This window comes from Ctenopharyngodon idella, chromosome 1 (assembly GCF_019924925.1).
Source record: "Ctenopharyngodon idella isolate HZGC_01 chromosome 1, HZGC01, whole genome shotgun sequence".
Taxonomy (NCBI): Eukaryota; Metazoa; Chordata; class Actinopteri; order Cypriniformes; family Xenocyprididae; genus Ctenopharyngodon; species Ctenopharyngodon idella.
This window is the reverse complement of record NC_067220.1, coordinates 23,082,247-23,102,472: the sequence shown is the minus strand read 5'-3', so window position 1 is coordinate 23,102,472 and position 20,226 is coordinate 23,082,247. Positions and strand designations below refer to the sequence as shown.

The 20,226-nt window shown below is 36.7% G+C and overlaps 2 protein-coding genes and 1 long non-coding RNA gene across 10 annotated transcripts in view; 2 read left to right on the top strand and 1 right to left on the bottom strand.

Moving 5' to 3' along the window:
- Positions 1–12,985, bottom strand: part of bnc2 (basonuclin 2) — a 230,218-nt gene extending 217,233 nt beyond the window's left edge. For 2 of the 4 annotated variants that reach the window (XM_051896193.1, XM_051896201.1), the window contains exon 1: positions 12,531–12,985. In XM_051896193.1, coding sequence (XP_051752153.1) covers positions 12,531–12,533 — 3 coding nt within the window. In that variant the 5' untranslated portion in view covers positions 12,534–12,985. The remainder of the gene's footprint in view (positions 1–12,530) is intronic. The other 2 variants (XM_051896184.1, XM_051896164.1) reach the window with 2 other exon arrangements.
- LOC127514394 (uncharacterized) lies at positions 12,923–18,004 on the top strand. The gene is made up of 3 exons (XR_007930624.1): positions 12,923–13,067; positions 14,064–14,213; positions 16,746–18,004. It is a non-coding gene; the product is annotated as an uncharacterized LOC127514394 (long non-coding RNA).
- A 777-nt stretch (positions 18,005–18,781) lies between these two features.
- The window catches only part of cntln (centlein, centrosomal protein), a 129,087-nt gene continuing 127,642 nt past the window's right edge, over positions 18,782–20,226 (top strand). For 2 of the 5 annotated variants that reach the window (XM_051898364.1, XM_051898360.1), the window contains exons 1-2: positions 18,821–18,882; positions 19,398–19,485. In XM_051898364.1, coding sequence (XP_051754324.1) covers positions 18,878–18,882; positions 19,398–19,485 — 93 coding nt within the window. In that variant the 5' untranslated portion in view covers positions 18,821–18,877. Of the gene's footprint in view, positions 19,021–19,397; positions 19,486–20,226 lie in introns of all 5 variants that reach the window. The other 3 variants (XM_051898363.1, XM_051898362.1, XM_051898361.1) reach the window with 3 other exon arrangements.

Sequence of the window (20,226 nt, the reverse complement as noted above, 5' to 3'; positions counted from 1 at the left end):
TATTCAAGAACTCTTTTGTGCTCCTATCTATTTAACCCTCATGCACTGTTCGATTTCTGGTTACAGCCTTTATGGTCCGGGTCAAATTGACCCTAGTTGTATTCAATAATTCTAAACCTAAAGTAATCTTGAAAAACTATATATCATTTGAAAGCTTTCAGACTCTAGTTTTCATATTTTGACAAAGCAATAGATAATTAGCGATAGATTCTTCATTTGTGATGTGATGCCAAACTATAACACACACTCTGATTCTTTCTGTATGTATTTTATATATGTTGATTGAATGGATTGAATTCAATCAAATATTAACATTACTGCCCAAACTTGTTCTGAATAGGATGCCTACTTCATAAATATTTTGAAAAGTATGGAAAAATATGGTTCAGATCACTCAAACCATATATGGAAATTGAAGAGTCCTTATATGGTCAAAAAGCTTTACAGTTACGCACAATATAAGATGGTGAATATTTAATTGATGAGTTGTCAATACAATATTTAACCTAGGGTATAATTTTACCCCAAAATTCAACATACTGTATCTACTGTAACAACTGCCTGGATTCCAGTTGTTTCTGCAAATTGCAGCAATTTTTTTGCTTCTCTTTTCTATAGCTTTTGGAAGTCTGTAAAAGCTCAGATTTCTTGTTGAATCTATTTTTACAGTCAATCGCAAAGCTCTTTCCCATTTTAGATGTGTTTTGTGTGTTTTTCACAGCATTGAAACACAAATGCTGCCACTCAAGACTTTTTGCCTACTGTGACATCATGTGCATAAAAGCACAGAATACAGGAAACGTCTAGCAGCATGGATGAACAAAATCACGCAATACCAGAAAACAACTTGTACAGAAATTTTCAAGAATATCTGTGTGAAAAAACAACCAATGCACTATGCCTTAGTGAATATTATCGTGCCATTTCAGTAACCAAAGCTTCAGGTAGAGTTCAAATGCTGTTTATTTGTGGCATCCCATTATGTGTGCTTTAGAATTTGTATTATTGTAACATGTGTTCAGTTGTATCCCTGCCTGAGGGCACAATGACCTGTGTTCTGAGGAGCAAGATGACCAGCACTGGTTTAATGTTCTCTCCAAACCTGATGGCCTCTGAGTTACACTGTTGCATCAAAAAAGTGATAATAAAGAGAACATGGAAAGTTTCTAGCGCCTTTTGAAGAACTCTGGCATAGTCAAGCTACCACATGAGGAAAGAACTGGACAAGCTAAACAACTCAAAGGATAAACTGTAACACATCTTATAAATTTATTTATTCTGTGACAACTGAAACTTCCTCCTCATACTGTGCATGCAGTCTAAAATGTGGGAAATGCTTTGTTTTTCCCCATTGTTACACCCTCAATTTACATAGAGCATTCTACCTTTTCTGAGTATACTCTTACCATGAACTTGTGTTCAATACATGCACACTACCACTTCCTTCTTCTTCAAAGTTCTCACATATCCATTTTTTTTGTTGTTTTCACCTTCCATTCTGTTGTTTTTATTGACATTTTGCATCTTTAAGTACAACCCGAATTTAGAGGTGTCAAGTAATGAAGTACAAATACTTTGTTACCTTACTTAAGTAGAAATTTTGGGTATCTATACTTTACCGGAGTAATTATTTTTCAGCCGACTTTTTACATCTACTCCTTACATTTTCACGCAATTATCTGTACTTTCTACTCCTTACATTTTAAAAATAGCCTCGTTACTCCTATTTCATTTCGGCTTGTTTTCATTCTGGCTTGTCATCATTCAAAAAAAAATAAAAAAATAACCCTATCCAGATAAATCGCGCCATCCGGATAGAGTGAATTTGATTGTGGTTGGATGGGAAGTATAAACATATACCATTCCGACACCCTATTGGTTTGTACGCGATCCATCGCACCTGTACATGACACAAATCACGTCACACTCCAGCAAGGAGGACATAGCCAGTGTTGGGGTCATTACTCAAAAAAGATTATTTTTTAAAAGTTATTATTTCTCCACTACTGGCTCATTTATTCATTTATTCACTCATCTCTTCGTCCTCCGCAAATTAAGCTACAGTAGGTAGTTCGGTAGAGAGACGTTTGAATAAATTAGCATTTGCGATTGACAACGAGACTGACAATGTTGTGATATGTAGGCTATACTAACTTTGTAACTTGTTACCCCCAACACTGGACATAGCAGACGTACGTAGCCAAGTACGAAGATGTCCGTGGCAGAGACTCAAGAAGAGAACTCGAGCGAAATGTCCCAACCAAGCACCAGCGAGGAGGTTGGTAGAAACAGGTAGCCTAGTGCATCCCAAATTTTTCAACATTAACATTTTAATATAACATTATAGTCATCATGGCCTTTAGAAAAATGTTTTTTTGAGGAGGTGGGGTAGTGCACTATAGGCCCCTGTGGCGCGGCCTAAGCTTTTGTCCTTAATGGCATTTTTTTCCTTACATTACTCTTACTTTTATACTTTAAGTAGTTTTAAAACCAGTACTTTTACACTTTTACTTGAGTAAAAAGCTTGAGTTGATACTTCAACTTCTACAGAAGTCTTTTTAAACCCTAGTATCTATACTTCTACCTGAGTAATGAATGTGAATACTTTTGACACCAGTGCCCGAATTCCGGAAATGTTGGGACGTTTTTTAAAATTGAAAGTTGAGCCAATATTTTATTCACAATAGAACATAGATAACAAAACAAATGTTTAAATGGAGAAATTTTACACTTTTATCCAATAAATGAGCTCATTTCAAATTTTATGCCTGCTACAGGTCTCAAAAAAGTTGGCACGGGGGCAACAAATGGCTGAAAAAGCAAGAAATTTTGAAAAGATTCAGCTGGGAGAACATCTAGCAACTAATTAATTGATATCAGGTCTGTAACATGATTAGCTATAAAAGGGATGTCTTAGAGAGGCAAAGTCACAGTAAAGATGGGCAGAGGCTCTCCAATCTGTGAAAGAGTGCGTAAAAAGATTGTTAAATACTTTACTTTAAAAACAATGTTCCTCAACGTCAAATTGCAAAGGCTTTGCAAATCACATCATCTACAGTGCATAACATCATCAAAAGATTCAGAGAAACTGGAGAAATCTCTGTGTGTAAGGGACAAGGCCAAAGACCTTTATTGGATGCCCGTGGTCTTCGGCTCTCAGACGACACTGCATCACTCATCGGCATGATTGTGTCAATGACATTACTAAATGGGCCCAGGAATACTTCCAGAAACCACTGCCGGTAAACACAATCCGCCGAAGCGCTGTTGTGTCCTGTGGGCCAAGACTCATTTAAAATGGAAAAATTCAAATTCAACCATCCAGCGTGTTATCAGCGTTCAGTTCAAAAGCCACCATCTCTGATGGTATGGGGGTGCATAAGTGCATACAGTATGAGCATCTTGCATGTTTTGGAAGGCACTATGAATGTATATAAGATATATAAAGGTTTCCAGATGACGTCTATTTCAGGGAAGGCCTTGTGTATTTCAGAAGGACAATGCAAAACCACATACTGCAGCTATTACAACAGCATGGCTTCGAGGTAGAAGAGTCCGGGTGCTGAATTGGCCTGCCTGCAGTCCAGATCTTTCACCTATAGAGAACATTTGGCGCATCAATAAACGAAAAATACGTCAAAGATGACCACAAACTCTTCAGCAGCTGGAAACCTCAAGCAATATCAGGCAAGAATGGGACCAAATTCCTACCCCAAACTCCAGAAACTCATTACCTCATGCCCAGACATCTTCAAACTGTTTTGAAAAGAAGTGGAGATGCTACACCATGGTAAACATGCCTCTGTCCCAACTATTTTGAGACCTGTAGCAGGCATCAAATTTGAAATGAGCTAATTTTGTGCATAAAAGTGTAAAATATCACCATTTAAACATTTATGTTATCTATGTTCTATTGTGAATAAAAGACTGGCTCATGTGATTTGAAAGTCTTTTAGTTTTCACTTTATTCAAATTTAAATAATGTCCTAACATTTCCGGAATTTGGGTTGTAGTAAAATATGTCTTTGGTTATTTTTCAGACTGCAGGCAAATTGTTTGTTTTTTTGTTGTTGTCTCCAAATAAGCGCCCTGTCGGAACATCACAATATATACCAGTCTCCTCCATCGCACAAGAAAAGCTCAGCGACAGAGGAGACTGATATATATTGTGATGTTCCGACAGGGTGCTTATTTGGAGAGCGAGATGATCTGGATAAAAAGTGGATATGCAAAAAATCAGATTTAAAGATAGCGGCCCAACTGTGAGCAGTGCCTAGTGGACCCAACAACTTTTGTAGACAATTCCTGGCGCAGAGTTGAGTTCAAAGCACAAATGTACACAAGGCTAGAAAATTAGGGCTGCACCTACATTTTTATACTCTTTCAGACTTGACGCAAACGCACAAACAAAGTGGACCTTGCTAATGGCGAAATTTACATTATGTTTGCAGTGAGTATGACGCAGTGGCAAGTGAACAAATTAAACATATTTTTGGCTTAGCAGACCTTAAGCCACAACCATGGTCTAATGTTCTATCGCATAGTAGACACTACAGTGATTCTTTTCAGAAAAGCATGATATGGACCAACTGCTAGCATTATTGGGTGGCACTCTAAACATGCTCCATTTACTCAGAGCTGGGAAGAGCTACTGAAACCTGCACTCTAAAATTGACATTATAGGCTACAGTAGTTGGACCTGGACGGAAGATGTGAGAAGCTTTGATGTGGGAGACAGGGAGAACTCCTGGACTGCTTCAGCTAAAGCTTCACAAAGACATGCTGGATGAAAGGTACAAAGGCACAATGCTAACATACCAACATGCTCTTAACATTTAATGTAGCCTTCCTGGCCAGTAAGATCTGAAAGATGAACTTACATCTTGCAAATAGCTATAAAATAGAGTGAAGGACACTTTGTTAGGTTGAATGATATTTGATGAAGGCCCTTTGGCCAATAAATAAAGAGCTGTGCAGCGCTGGCTACGTGTTGTTTTTTTCTTAAAAGTCAAAAAAGGAGCTGAAATTTTCATAGGCTCATAAAAAAGGCCTGAAGCACTGGAGTGGAACAGAGTGGCGTTTACATGTAAAAACATGAAAACAGGACTTGCTCAGATGACACCATTGAAAGGAGAAATCATATAGGGTGTCACCAGCCAAGCTACTGTACTAACCAACCCTTCCATTAGCGAGTTATAAGCAGAAACAGAGACTACTGGCTCACTTCAGCAGTAAATAAAGCTGAGGAGAGAGGAAAGTGACTCTGCCACTCAAGATACTTTGTGTTACATGGTAAAATTATTAGGTCTCTGGAAGCATCTAATTATGAGTATTTATGACAGGGCGCTCTAGTCTGTAATAACAGTTTGGCTTGCGAGTGGCACACTTTATGTCTCACTTCCCCTTCTTTCTTTGTCTCTCTGAGCTGTTATTGAAGTGTATTTGAGCATATCTATCTATTCAAGAGAAAACAGGAAAACCAGGGTATTACAGTACAAATTTGTATATATTATTATTGTTAAAACCTTTAGATCATTTTGGTGTTTCATTTGGTTTTTCAGTACATGAAGGTTTAATAATACGCATCAGTAAACCCTTTACAATAAGCAGTCTTTAAATACACCATAAATGTTACTAAAACATAGTGTCCTAATCTCTGAGTTCAGAGCTACTAAATAGAATGGCTTCTTTCATAACTTTCCTCAGACATCAGCCACACAGGATCGGCCACAGGCAATCCGACTTAACCAAGGACAAACATACAGGCAGGAGAGCATTTCTGCAGACCTCCTTCATCTCTATTTGACATGTGCTGACTCTCTGCTCCATTAGGACATGAATAAAGCCTTCCATACAGAGAGAGAGCTCCAGATTTGAGCTATACTGTATGTTCACAGGAAGGGTACACTGACTAATCCATACTCATCCCTGCTTCTGCCCCTGAGACACAACATGCTTTATTAGTCTGCTGCCCCTCACCTGAGGCACAACCAAGAGAGATATTTGACCAAAACCACACACCCAATAAGAGAATATCGATTAGCAGCCTTCACTTCACTATAGCACACAGTTATATATCTATAAAGAAATTAAAAAAGTGTCTCATAGCGAGAAACATTTTGAGGATTTTCACTAGTTGCCAGAGCTGTTCGTTTCTTTCTGGTGGTGTTGGGTTACTGGCATGTAGGAGAAAAAAAGAGAGGGCCAGGAGAAAAGACCTAATAAAGAAAAATGACTTTTATTGCATTTATCCCCAAGGATTTCCAGGTAAGATATTAGTATTTACTGTAGTTTCGAAATGCAAGAAATTATTTGGAAACCAAGACTTGCTTAACGAAACATTAAAGGGTTAGTTCACCTAAAAATGAAAATTCTGTCATTAATTACTCACCCTCATGTCGTTCCACATCCGTAAGACTGTAAATAAGTTAATTTACACTTTCAAACGCCCAGAAAGGTACTAAAGTTATATTTAAAACAGTTCATGTGACTATAGTGGTTCAACTCTAATGTTATGAAGCGACGAGAATACTTTTTGTGCACAAAAAAAAAAAAGACTTTATTCAACAATATCCAGCGATGGGCGATTTCAAAACACTACTTCATGAAGCTTCGAAGCTTTACGAATCTTTTGTTTCGAATCAGTGGTTCAGAGCGCCAAAGTCACGTGATTTTAGTAAACAAGGCTTCGTTACGTCATAAATGTTTCAAAATTTCAATGGTTTACATGACTTTGGCAGTTTGATACGTGCTCCGAACCACTGATTCGAAACAAAATATTTGAATCATTCATGAAGCAGTGTTTTGAAATCGGCCATCACTAGATATTGTTGAATAAAGTCGTTATTTCGTTTTTTTGGCACACAAAAAGTATTCTCGTCGCTTCATAACATTACAGTTGAACCACTGTAGTCACGTGAACTGTTTTAAATATAACTTTATACCTTTCTGGGCATTTGAAAGTGTAAATTAACTTGCTGACAATGCAGGCCTCACTGAGCCATCGGATTTTATCAAATATATCTTAATTTGTGTTCCGATGATGAACGAAGGTCTTACGGGTGTGGAATGACATGAGGGTGAGTAATTATTGAAACAATTTTCATTTTTGGGTGAACTAACCCTTTAACACTGATGGATACTTGGTGTTTTACCAATGGATGAATAGCAGATTAAAGCCTGTATTGGCGGCATTAGTTATAATGATGCCACTGTAGTCATAAAACTACACATACTCCAAAATGGCTCAGAGAAATAATAGCAATCACATTGGAGAGTTATTGTTCATGGAGTTCATGAACATTGATCATACCTCAAAGCATCTGTAACAAGAGTTTCTTGTGTTAAAGAAAATCATATTATTCTATTGGAGTAGCTTCAGTAAACTTAATGCCAACTTCAAAATGGTTGACTGACTGACCAATTTATGAACTTTATATTGGTCCAAAATAATGTCATGTTAAAAGTTTCAGTTTTTTTTTATTCTGTTAAAGGAATATTCCGGGTTCAATTCAAGTTAAACTCAATCCACAGCATTTGTGGCATTATGTTGATTACAACAAACAAACAAACAATGAATTTGTTCTATAATTCATCTTGTGCTCTATAAGAACTATTATTTACACTGTCCTGTTGAAAAGATTCCAAATTTTTTTTGCATATAGTTCTTCAAAAAGAAAGATGAAGCTCTCTCGAAGTCTCGAGGGTATAAAGTTGCTAACAATGAGAACAGGCCACAATAAGGAACCTCACCAAAGCCCTTTTGCTAGTGAGAAACATGAAATGACGCTCTCAAAGACAAAACTCTGATGAAAATAGTTAAAAACTTCTGAACTCTTCGCAATGAAATGCAGTCTTATTAAAGCTTCAAGGCGAGACAACTAACAAGTCTCCCAATTAGTGAGCACAGATTAAAGCAGTATTGAGTACTGGGCAACCATTTGGCCATGGTGAGGTACATTGAGATTTGCTTTTTTTGTTTGTTTGTTTTTTTTTGTTTTTTTTTTTTTGTTTTTTACAATACAGAATAATAGAGAAACGTGTGTACAATATCCTCCTGTGAGAGCAAACATCACCCTTTCCTCTAGACACCTATTAAAAACTGAATTCCTACACTAACTGTTTGTGTTATCAGTAAACTTCTCTAGCGGAGTTGTCGTCTGGCCAGATCCCTCTTCTCCCTCCCTGTGTCGTCCTCACCCCTGGTCTTCAGTGCTATCAACATGTGGCACATGTCCTTGACACACTCAACAAACTCTATCCACGGCTCATTTCCCTCACCTCTCCCTCTCTCTCTTTTAATATGAGGTTGCCTGGTAAAGAAAGCAGGAATCTAATAACGGTGACAGTGGGGCTGTTTTGTTATTGTTCCCTCAATCTCAGACGGAGAGGCTATGCGTGCATTAATGAAATGGATAGAAAGAAACGACATGGAACAAAAACATCATAATATAAGAGTATTCATTGCATTTTATGTATAAAACAACTAAGAAATACACAAAAAGTATGTGCTAAGAAACTCAAAAAAAGAGAATTAGAGTTAATGTGAGAGTCAGTGTGCTTTATTGTTTAAAGTTCTTGGCTATGTGTTCATGTGTGTTTGTGTGTGAATATGTTTGGCTCCCCTCATTCCACAGATGCTGAGAGGAATTTTGCACAGGGTTCTCTGATAAATGTTAAGGTCATAGAAAGAGAAAGAGAGAAAGACAGAGAGCGACTGATGAGACCGATGGCAGAGGGAGGACGGGACGCATGTCTCGTCTTGTGCATCGCTGCTGTGACTGCATTAGTGGAATGCTAGAGTCACATGAAAGAGCTCTCTGAGACGCGGCATTTCTGTCTGCTCAAAAGCTGCACTGTCCCCCTCTCTGCACACTCACACACAGATAAACACACCGAAAGACACACACACATACTTGAATACAATTATTTATCAAGACACCTAAAAAAATTCCAATTAAAAGTAGGCCTACATATGAACTTACTGCACTTTTACAGTAAGTAGTTTGTAACAAATAATACTACAGTAAATGTTTCCTAACCTCTCTGTAAAAAAATCTTCTAATAGACAGCAAAAATAATCATAATAAAAGTGACTAGGTCAGGACCACGGCATGTATCTAGATTAATAATTATTAAAACATTAGGAACGTCAGAGCTTCAATCATAGAGTGAGGTTAAAAAAAATACAAGATCAAGAAAACCATTTGTCAAAAAAAAAAAAAAAAAAAAACGAAATATTTTGCTTATTTTCTAATAATAATTTGAATTTTAACATATACACAGTATAGCTCAGCTTCATACGTTCACTTGCCCATGTGCTGCTGTGTAGTTCTGGGGGATTTATTTAAGACCTACCACTTATCTTGTCATATCTGATTTCTTTCAGCGCTCTAGTTCGAGCTCAGTCAGAAGTGACACTTTTTAATCAAACCTTTCCTTGGACCTCATGGGATCGCTAAACAGGTTTATCCCTGTTCTTTTTTATTAAGAGACAAATGCACTGCTGGAAATCCCATTGTTTCCACTTTTTCCAGCACATTCAGTACGACACAATGTGAAACATCTTATTCTGTAGTACCTCCATATAAACTATAAAAAATAAATCATCCACAATAATCATACACCTCCCCACTGAGTACTTAAGTCACTGCAAGGCTTCTGTTTTGTGCTAGCTTGTAGATCCACAACATCCTCAGCCCAGCTTGGTTCTCTCCACAAATAGAAGTGAATTATTGTCTTAGTTCTTTAAGAGAGCAGAGGTTACCCTTAAACTATCATTTCCTCAGGTCATCAATCCAGTTCTAGCAGCTGACACACTAGAGTATTTCTGTTTTACCTCAACATTTACAGCTATTCTGCAACAAAATACCCTTGGCAGTGAATCACAGAAATACAACAAAGAGCGCGTACTCTTGTTGTGGAAAAATTCAAAAATGCTATTTTAATAGAAAAAAAAGTGTGTATGTTGGACACTTTACCGATGATGGTATGCCTTGTGTGCATACCAGCACAAAACCACAAACCCTAAAAAAATTATTGCAACAACAAAGATAACATCATTTCTATGATGCCTCTGGTAATCAGTACATTTAAAACAATATTTTGTTGCATTTAAGTTGAAAAACCTGTATTTTATTTTGAATCTTACATATCTTAAAAATATATGATGTTTCTTGATTAATTCATATATGATTGTTAAAAACACTTGTGGTCTAACTATGTATTGTAAGGTTGCTAGAAAATACAGAATACAATGCAAAATAAACAGTGAAGCCTAATTATTGTAACGTTCTCATTACTGAAGTGCCATTTAAAGCAGTTTTAAAATGATCTCTGTATCTGCATGTTTTTCTTTCATAGTTTTTTCTACCAGACGTATAAAATGTTTTCTTTAATTATCATTCTGGCCTCTCAATGAAGTAACTGCTGTGTTTTAGTTAAATTTCAGTCTTTTTCAGTTTATTCATCCACACATTCACTTATAATGTCCATCATAAGAATCCACAGACGGACAAAGGAGGAGAAAATGCCTCTTTTCTAACAGTAAAACAAAACTTCAAAAGAAATTTTAACCCTCTCTTCACATCGAAGAAACACTATTCTCTGCTGGGTATTCTCGCTTTTTTGCAGGTGTTTTGACCAACCTGTCGTACCTACCCACCCCATCCATCCATAACAAACTGTCTCTCTATCAGTGTGGACATGGAGCAGTGCTCCGTATTCCACTTTCCTCATTTACAGATTGCACTAGTATAAGGCTTTTAATTTTTGACTTAAGACAATGAGACAGTTTTTAAGTAGGCCTACATTTCTGCTTAGAAACTCTGACAATTGTACATGTGTCACCAACAGAACTCACTGAGAGGTTCAAGAGAGCTGTAAGATCAAATGAGCAGTGTGTGAGTGTGGTGAGTAGGCAGAGGGTCAGAGAACACAGGGCTAAGTGGACCTGCTCTTCATTAAGACAATGTCTCCGGGGGACGTCACTAGGGCTACCTGTCCATGCGCTTATTGAACCGTCTAACCATCATCTACCCTCTTACTCTGCCAGGGCCCCTGGAGAATCACACAAGCACAGCTGACAAGTTCAGCCTTAGACTGCGCCTGCAACATGAAAGCACCTCTTCATTTTACCTCCTCCTTCCCTCTCTCTCGCACACCCTCTCATTTCTCCCATACTCCTGCCCTGAACCTATGGTATCTTTTTTTTTTTTTTTTTTTTTTTTTTTTAAGAAAAAAAAGGAGATGGAACCGAGAAAGACAAAGAGAAAGAGAGCGAGGAGGATAGAGATAGAGAAGGGGGACATAACTGCGTTTGACTCTTGACATGGAGCAGATGAAATGTTAAGTGTCCAGAAAAGTCCGGGGAGCCGTGCAGATAAAAGTCATCAAATGACACTCTTGGAATGCAAATTGGCATTCTTGACTGCAGCACTTGAACAACTGTGCCCCATCACAGACAGCCGCTGAGATTAGGACAAAAAAAATATATAATAATAATAATTTAAAGCGCCAATCTCATAAATCCTTAAGTAGAGTAACGGGAGATGTTTTTTCCAGTTGCATATATTCAGCGATATCTACTCCTTGTCTCGGCGTTCTCTGAGAATATAATACCTCAGTGTTCACCTGCCCTTGTAAACCACTTTCTCTCTTTTCAGAAAAGCGAAAGCAATAAACATTATGAAGAAAAGAATCATGAGAGAAAATATTGTAATCGTTACCAACAGGTTGCACAGAAATCTGAAAATGATCTTTTTAAATTAACGAATTTGGTTGCATTTATGCATTGCTCAGATGATTCATGTACAGAAATACAGTCAAAATAAATCATGATGAAAGCTGCCATTTAAAACAAGGTTGTTTAAAAATAAAATAAACATTTGGGTGATTTTATTTCATGCATAGCTCATGATATGTTTTTACCATATTTTTTTAAAAGGATATTACGGATATTCTTTCAACATACAATTCTATATTACATTATTCATAAATTCTGTTATTTTATGTTATATATTTTATATGTATCTATTATAGTTGTACTTGAGTTAAAAATGCAAATGATACTGATAAAATGTAACTTTGTTTTAACAGTTTTCACGTGACCTACTAACGATTTATATATTAGTATTTTTATTTTCTTTTATACATAAGCGACTTGTGCACTCATATAGTGTTTTTTAAAATGTAACAAGGGAAAAAATTAAATGAAAGCAGTCCCCAGGTAAAGCTGTTTATCTCTAACTTGCTTGTTAAACTAGTTTGTAAACATGCTCAAGGCGGTAGATTTTCTGATTTAACTACTTGACCAAAACTTTCGATAAACTTCAGTAAACTAAGTCATTAAGAGACAGTATACCGCTTAACAGATTTCAGTTCATTTATTTGTATCAAAGTTTCCTGACATTTGTAACTATTTACGTGTACGTGTAGTGATCGTAATGAGCGCTATACTGTACACTATTGTTTGTTAATGTCATTATTGAGAGTTATTGTAAAGTGTTCATTTGTTGATCGGTCATACTCACCATTTCTTCATATTGTGTGAATGGCAGAATGAAGTTCAGTCAGATCTCGCCCTCATGTGGGGGGACTCTCTCCTCTTCCCTCTTCTCTTCTTTACGCAAATCTCTCTAAACTCACTCAAAACTTTATGTTTGTCCCCTCAGTTTTAAACCGATAATAACATTAGGAACAACAAGAACAACTGTCCTTTATCGTTCAGAAAACATTGATTTAAAAAAAAAACGGAGTCAGTTCTGCGTTCTCGTCATTCGCATGTACCGGGTCTCAGTAAAGCGAAAGAAGCACGTTGGCTGAAATATAAGCTGTTTCGGTGGATCCAGAAGCCCAGCGCTGGTTCCGCTGTTCCAGATCCGCTCGTATAAGACACTCCACCGGGACTGAAGCGGGACAGAAGCGGGACTAAAGTGGGTGGGTAGTTTCAAGCAGCGGGGTAAATCTCTTGCTGTCCGGGAAGAGAAAACTGACTGTCTACTCACTCCCGGCTATTTCTTCTGCATAGTCAGCTCTCTCTGACTGCTGCATTACATCCAAGGAACATGGTGATATATTTTACTCTAGTGTAGTTGGTTGTGCATTATCTTCTAGTATACAGCAGTTGATAATACATTATCATCTTGTAATTTTTGCTAATTATCTTGTAGTATAGTTGGTAGTTTATGCTATCTTCTAGTATGTTTAGTAATATACTATCTTCAAGTGAAGAGTAATATATGCTAATATTAAGTTATGTTATATAGTAGGTTATATTATGTTCAAGTATGTTTAGTTTTTTATCTTATAGTGGTCATTTTCTATTGTTGGTGTAAGGACTGAAAGACTATGTTATGATAAGAGGTAGGCTATCTCTCTGTAACAAAACCCTTAAAAAATCCTGTAGACACTGAATATGTTTTTCTTTCTTTCTTTCTGTCTTTTTTTTTTTTTTTTTTTTTACATTTCTACCCAGACTCTAAAATTTTAAAGTAAACATTTAAAATGAATCACTGAATATTAATGATTACTGGAATAATAATATACCTAATAATAATAATAATAATGATAATGATACACAAATTAAATTGATGTAAAATTTAATTTTAATGTAAAAGGAAACCAACAGCGATTAAGGGGCATTCATAATAGTTTTCTTTAAAGGTAATAAATGTCCTAAATTGAAATGTGCAATGATTTTACGACTAGGCCTACTTTACGACAAATGGGCAGAGCTTTATTATTGCTGTGTGAATCAATGATATTGAATGTGTTAGAGTCAGATTTTTGTCCTCGTTTTTATTTCCTTAATGTTCATCAGGCCCAGTTTTACCCACTTTAACTTCATTTAAAGGAGAGTACCCCTACAAAACACACACACACACACACACACACACACACACACACGCACACACACTCACGCATGCACAAATCACTAAGATAATTTGCTTTAGAGATGTTTGAGGACACTGATTTCCTATATCTCCCAAAGTTGTGTCCCCAGACTGTCTGAACAGAGCGCTTATAAATGATTAATAATGGACTTGTTTCTTTTTTCCTTATAGTGCGCACAGCGCTTGATTCTCAAGAGTGCAGGCTGAGGAAAGTCAAATGACAGACTTCTCCTTTGGACCAATAGAAGCCCCTAAATCCCAAGGCAGTCATTTTGATCAAGCTGAGTGCCTACAAGCCCCACTCACATGTTTGGTCAAGAGGTAAATAATAGATCAGGGATTAAACTTGTGTAGAATTTGTTCTAGGGTAACAGGCTACACACTCCCAGGATATGCATATTCATCTGATGTGCAAGGCCATGGCAGAGTAAATACCATATGCCCAGTAGTTAGAGAGCTTAAATCCCTAATTAAATGAGATATTACTGTACATTGCTCCCTGATATTAAACAACAGAACAGAGAAGATAGACCTTTAAAGAATTATGAGTAATGGATAAATTAGCATGTTCACGTGGGTTCAGTTTCCTGGCATAAGGCGATACAAATGAGTAATTCTGCTTTTGATGTTTGATGCAACTACTAACTTTTTTTAAATTCTTTTGATACTCTGCATGAAATAAGCTCAATGTAGTCAATTAAGCGTCCTCATCAAGTGGCAAGCCATCCTCTAAGTGCAACGAACAAGTGGCGTCCAAGAGTTATGAACTCAGCAGCTTGACTCCTTTATTTGCTCAAGAAAAACATGACATTAAAGCAGCTTCCTTTCTGAAATCAGCTGCAAAAAGCCACCTGTGGGACCTGAATATAAGTATTGGTTTATGTCAGACCCCTTCCAGTTGTCTAATTACTCAAAGGGCAGTTGATGATGAGCTATTGAACCTTCTACCGGTTTTGGTCCTTTGGGACGGCCATCAGCTGTCATAGACTGTGTGTCCGTTCAATAAATGCCACACGTAGTTCCTGTTTGTGGGCACTGAGGAAAATGTCAAGCTGATGGTGTCGCTTGACTTATGGAAGGAGGCCATTCACGTTTCGTTCTAACTTCGCCATCCAGCCTCAATAAGGAAGTCATTTTTTACCATTGATCTCTTGTCTTGTGTAAACTTTCCCTAAACATCAGGCAGGAACATCAATTCACGGTAGAAGGAAACAAAGTATTTGTTAGCATACACTTGATGCCATACTTTCAGATGATAATGACCATGGACACCTCTTTGCACACATTCATAAGCATAAACAAAAACAAAGGAGTGAAAAGGTTCTCTGTGTTTGCCAGGGGCTCACATTATTTGAGCAGCATGATCCTCTCAGGGGAAATCTGATACAGCCTGTAGGGGAATCACTTCGCTCCTTTTTCCCACAATTCAACAGAGACACATGGGGCAAGCATTGCTCCCTCCACCCCGCTGGCTCCCCTTTCTCCCCCCCATCGCCCACAGGAAGAGAGCCCTCTTATCAATCCCCTCATTATCCGAACCCACTGCCTGCTGAAGACAGTTAGAAGGTCATCAGATGGAGCCAGAGACTCATGCACGGGGGACAAATGCTCAACAGTGGAGTTTGTCCTGGGATGCAGAGCATTCTGTGGGAGCTCCGGGTGTGTTGCACGCAAGCGGATGGGCGCGTGATGACAGGTTTGCCGATGGGGAAGTGGAGAGATGCTGCTTTGTAGGTTGCAGGCCATGGAAGCCACAAAATAAATGACTGACTGTCGCTGCTATGAAGGAGCATTTGCAAAGGCCTTAGGTTTACTGCAGTTGCTATACAGAGAATTATATTTATAAAGAGTTTAGGACCCTTAACTAAAACGTACTAACATTTACATACATGTTTTTACATTGTACTAATATTTTAAAAAATACCTTTATATATGTAATTAATTTCTGTAGTCACATCTACTACCCTATACTTAACCCATCTGTACCATGACACTTTTAGTCCTAACTTTAATTATATCCCACCTCAATAGCAGCAAAAGTATTTTGCAATTCATATATATATATATATATATATATATTTTTTTTTTTTTTTTGACTTAAGTAGTAGTTAAAGGCCTGGTTTCACAAACAGGGCTTAGATTAAGACATGATTATGTGTTAGTTCAATTAAGATATTTAAGTAGCTTTTATAAACATGCCCAAAAACATTACTGCTGTGCATCTTGAGACAAAACAATGGCATTGACATATTTTAAGATATGACAGTGCAAGTTGCTTTCAGTTAAAATAGCTCAAACATGCATTTTATTATGGGTCTAGGCTTAAGCCTTGTCTGTGAAACCAGGGGAAAGATAAAGCAGGACGAGAGTTTATTTTTATTATTATTATTATTATTAGTATTATGTGGTATGTCATCTCTTATTATCATACATTGTCATTTTTGGTCATTAACACTTGGTTCATGCACATCCTAATTATTTACATATTTAATTACTCCAAACTTTTAAAGAACATACATACATAATGCAACTTGGTTACATTTCAGGATAAAACAATGGACGTGGGAAGATGGATAGGATAAAATTCTATTTCCCTTTTAAAAACCAATATCCTGGGGCACATAAACTGTCAGAATCAAGTTTAAAGCATCTACACTATCTCAACTGGATTTGCACTCCCACATGTTCATCCTCAGGGAAATGATGTGTTGTGCTCCTTTTTAAAATGTCTCTCATTTCCATTCCAAAGTGACACTGCCAGGTTTGAAGCAAGCATGTAGACAAAGCGAGCGCCTTGTATGTTTTTAGAACATTATAAAATATGACGTTCTTTTCTTCCCCTCTTTATCAAAGGTAAACGCTCAGCAGATGACAGTCCTCCTACCTCGGATTGCAGGCGGAGAACCGGGGCTTTCCCAATCCTCTGTGGTGAGATACTTCCCGTGCTCTGCCTACTCAGCCCACCAAGGGATTGTCATTGCTTCCTGATTGTATGTGCTGCATGGTGATTCGGTGTGAATACATCTCTGTTTCTCAGTGACATGGAGGAGGAACAGATGAGTTAAATGGAATCATTTTATTTTACATCACATTAAAAATACCGTGGCAACAGCAGACAATAGACAAGATTGGTATTAGTCAGGCCACAATAGAATGTTCTAGAATGCTTAAAATCATGCATTCATGCTATTAAAGCATTAGATAAAAGTAATAAATAAAAGAAAAATCTAACTACAAAGCCAAGAACAACCAATGAAGAGCAAAAGAAAGAAGGTTTAAAAACTAAATACACAAAACAATTGAAAAAAAAAAAAAACACACACAAAAGTGTAAAATAAGCAATTGAAAATAAAATTATATTTTAACCGTAACAATGGGATTTACACATACACTAGTGGTCTGACAAAGTAAAAAACGATTTTAATGTGTTGCACAGCACAGTATAAATTAGGGTCACTCAAGGATATTCTGTTTTTATTATAGGCTAATAATTTTAATCTCTATTTATATTCTTTTCTGTTTTTTAGTCCAGATTTAAACTAAATAGATAACTGGAAAAACGACTACATTTATTTCCTACTTGAGCAACATTTGCGTGGTTGTCTGTTGATCCGAACTTTTTACAGGCCTTGGGGGTTGTAAATGGAGCATGTTACATTTGTGACGTTTGGCCGCTGTTGGAGGCTGTTGAACGGAAACTGATATTAGTGCCAGAGAGTGCATGTAAAATCACATTCGGAATGGATGACTGGTAACTATCAGCAGTAAACAAAGGGCTTTGTTGAGCAAGAAAGAAAAAGTTGATTCAAAAGTGCCATGTGTCTGTGCTCCTAAAAGGGGCAGATGTTACAAATTACCAGCCAGTCTACTGCCTCTGAAATCGCAGCTCAAATGAGCATCCTAATGAGAGGCACTGTTTGCGGGTCAAAGAAAAGCCTAATCACGCTAAGTCAATTGACTTCTTCTGGAGCAAGAGAGCATGCAAGCTCCAAAGCAGATGACCTGCTGTCTGTTGCACTCCTGCAACCTCCTTTATATCTGTCTAATCTTGTTTCTGTGGTTTTAATCATCTAGCCTTTTGACTATGATATGACTCTAGCCAATGAGGACAGGCACAGTTGTTTATACTCCATTATACAACCATTATGCAATGAAAAAATGTATTACATGTACCTTAATAAAATCAGAATGATACGAGAGTACAATCTAAATGATAATTTGTATTGTGTGAACAAGATAAACAACCCTGGTAGACTCTTTAGGAGCTTTTATTTAAATGGGTACATTGAGAAATAGGTATTTGACTTGAAATCAAGAGAAACAGTGCTGCACACCTGGAGTAATTCAGCAATATGAGTGATATGGTATAATATCCAAGGCCAAATAATCATTTTACTGACTTAAAACAATTTACCATTTGAGGGAATTCATCAGTGTAGATATAATGTAAATATTATAACCATATTATTTTGCAAAAATCATTTTTGCAAAATAATATGGTTATTTATTCTTACTACAGTAAAACTTTGGCAACTTGATATTAACCAACCATTTGAAAGAAAGAAAGAAAGAAAGAAAGAAAGAAAGAAAGAAAACAGCTTTTTACACACCTCATATTTATTTATTATGATTTACAGTTGTAACAATTTCTGTAGTAGACACTATTTTGTAAGGACTTTACACTTTTAAAAGAAGGTTTTCTAATAGTTTTTTTGATACTTTTTATACATCAATAGGTCTTGTCTGTGAATGTTAACAGCATCAAATATTAGAATAGTTAAATCATTTAGTAATATGTTCCGTGTATTATACTGATAGCATGAAAAAATGTTAATGTTATATTCATATGAAGAATGTCCATAGAGACCAGCAAACCGTAAAGTGTTTCGGTCTGTCGTGAAGTGTGGTAAACAGCTCTGTGTCAAAACACGGAACTGGCGCGTTCATTTGAAACAGTCCAGGCGTTTGATAGTATTTTCACTTTAATGAGGTCTGTTTTCTCTTTCCCCGTTTTAACCTTATAATGAATACATGCTGTCAGATGCGATGCGAATGGTGTTTTAATAATATCGCAGATCTTCACTTTACATAAACTGTAAGTTCAGCAGTATCCAAGGACGCGCTGCAGGTCAGACACAACACTTTATTTAAACGAGCAGTTGTTTTGCTTCAGCGAGCTGTTTTATTGTCATCTTATTAAGCATTTAAATGCATTATTTCTGTAGTTGGTCATATGATTTAAATGTTTTAGTCTTTTAATTCAAATTGCTCTATTAAGTGTTTGTTTATTGTGGTTTGATACAGTATTGAAGGAGAGTGTTTGATTAATTCACAACCTCAGATTAACTTCATGTACTTGTTCATCGTGTTGCTCATTCGCAAGATATTTAGCTGTCATCGTCCAAGACTTATCTCTTCAGCATCTATCTATCTATCTATCTATCTATCTATCTATCAATCAAATGCTTAACTAGACAGTGATATAAATGAAACCTTTTCTGTTAGGAGCACGATGGACTCAAAAGATAATGAACGTGTTTTGCTCCTTGAGGAAGAGGTGACTAGTTTGTCTGAGGAGCTCGCTCAATGCCAGGTAACGTATATTAAGCCATTTATTTGTCAATTTAATCTTTCATTTTTTCTATTTTTTTTCTCTGTCTCTGGCTTTAGTGACTATGGTTTTAAACAATGTTTTTTTTTTTGTTTTGTTTTTTTTTCCCCCACTAACATAATATTCAAATATTCTAAGATAACACATCAGAAGCCTGTATAGCACTTTCTTGGATTTTATTTATTTATTTATTTATTTTATTTTATTTTTTGTGCAATTGCAGTGCTAAGATGATCAGACTTCCATCTGATATGCCCTCAATGTGTTGGACACTAAGCTCATGTGACTTAAGCATGCTGCATATTGTTAAAGCCCCACCAGGTGGTGCCTAAAAACAAATACCTGCATTGTCAATAATGTCTCAAACTTATAATCATTAAGTTAAGTGACACATATTACTAATATATCGGCATTTTCGAGCACATAGCTTACACCTAGACATCCTTACCACTGATTTTGGTAACTACAAATAGAGAAGAGCTGTCAGTTACTCAGTGGGTTGTCTTTACTTACTATAAAACGATATAAGACTTACTCTGACCTACAATAGGTTTACATCATCAGTGGATGTCGACTGACTCTGTCTAGCTTTTTTTCACTTGCCTGCGGTTCACAATTGATTTTTTTTTTCTCCATTTCACTTCTAATGACAAGCATGTATGTATAAAGAATCACATATCATTTATGTAAAAGGTGCAGTGCCCATCCGTCTACTGCCATTAA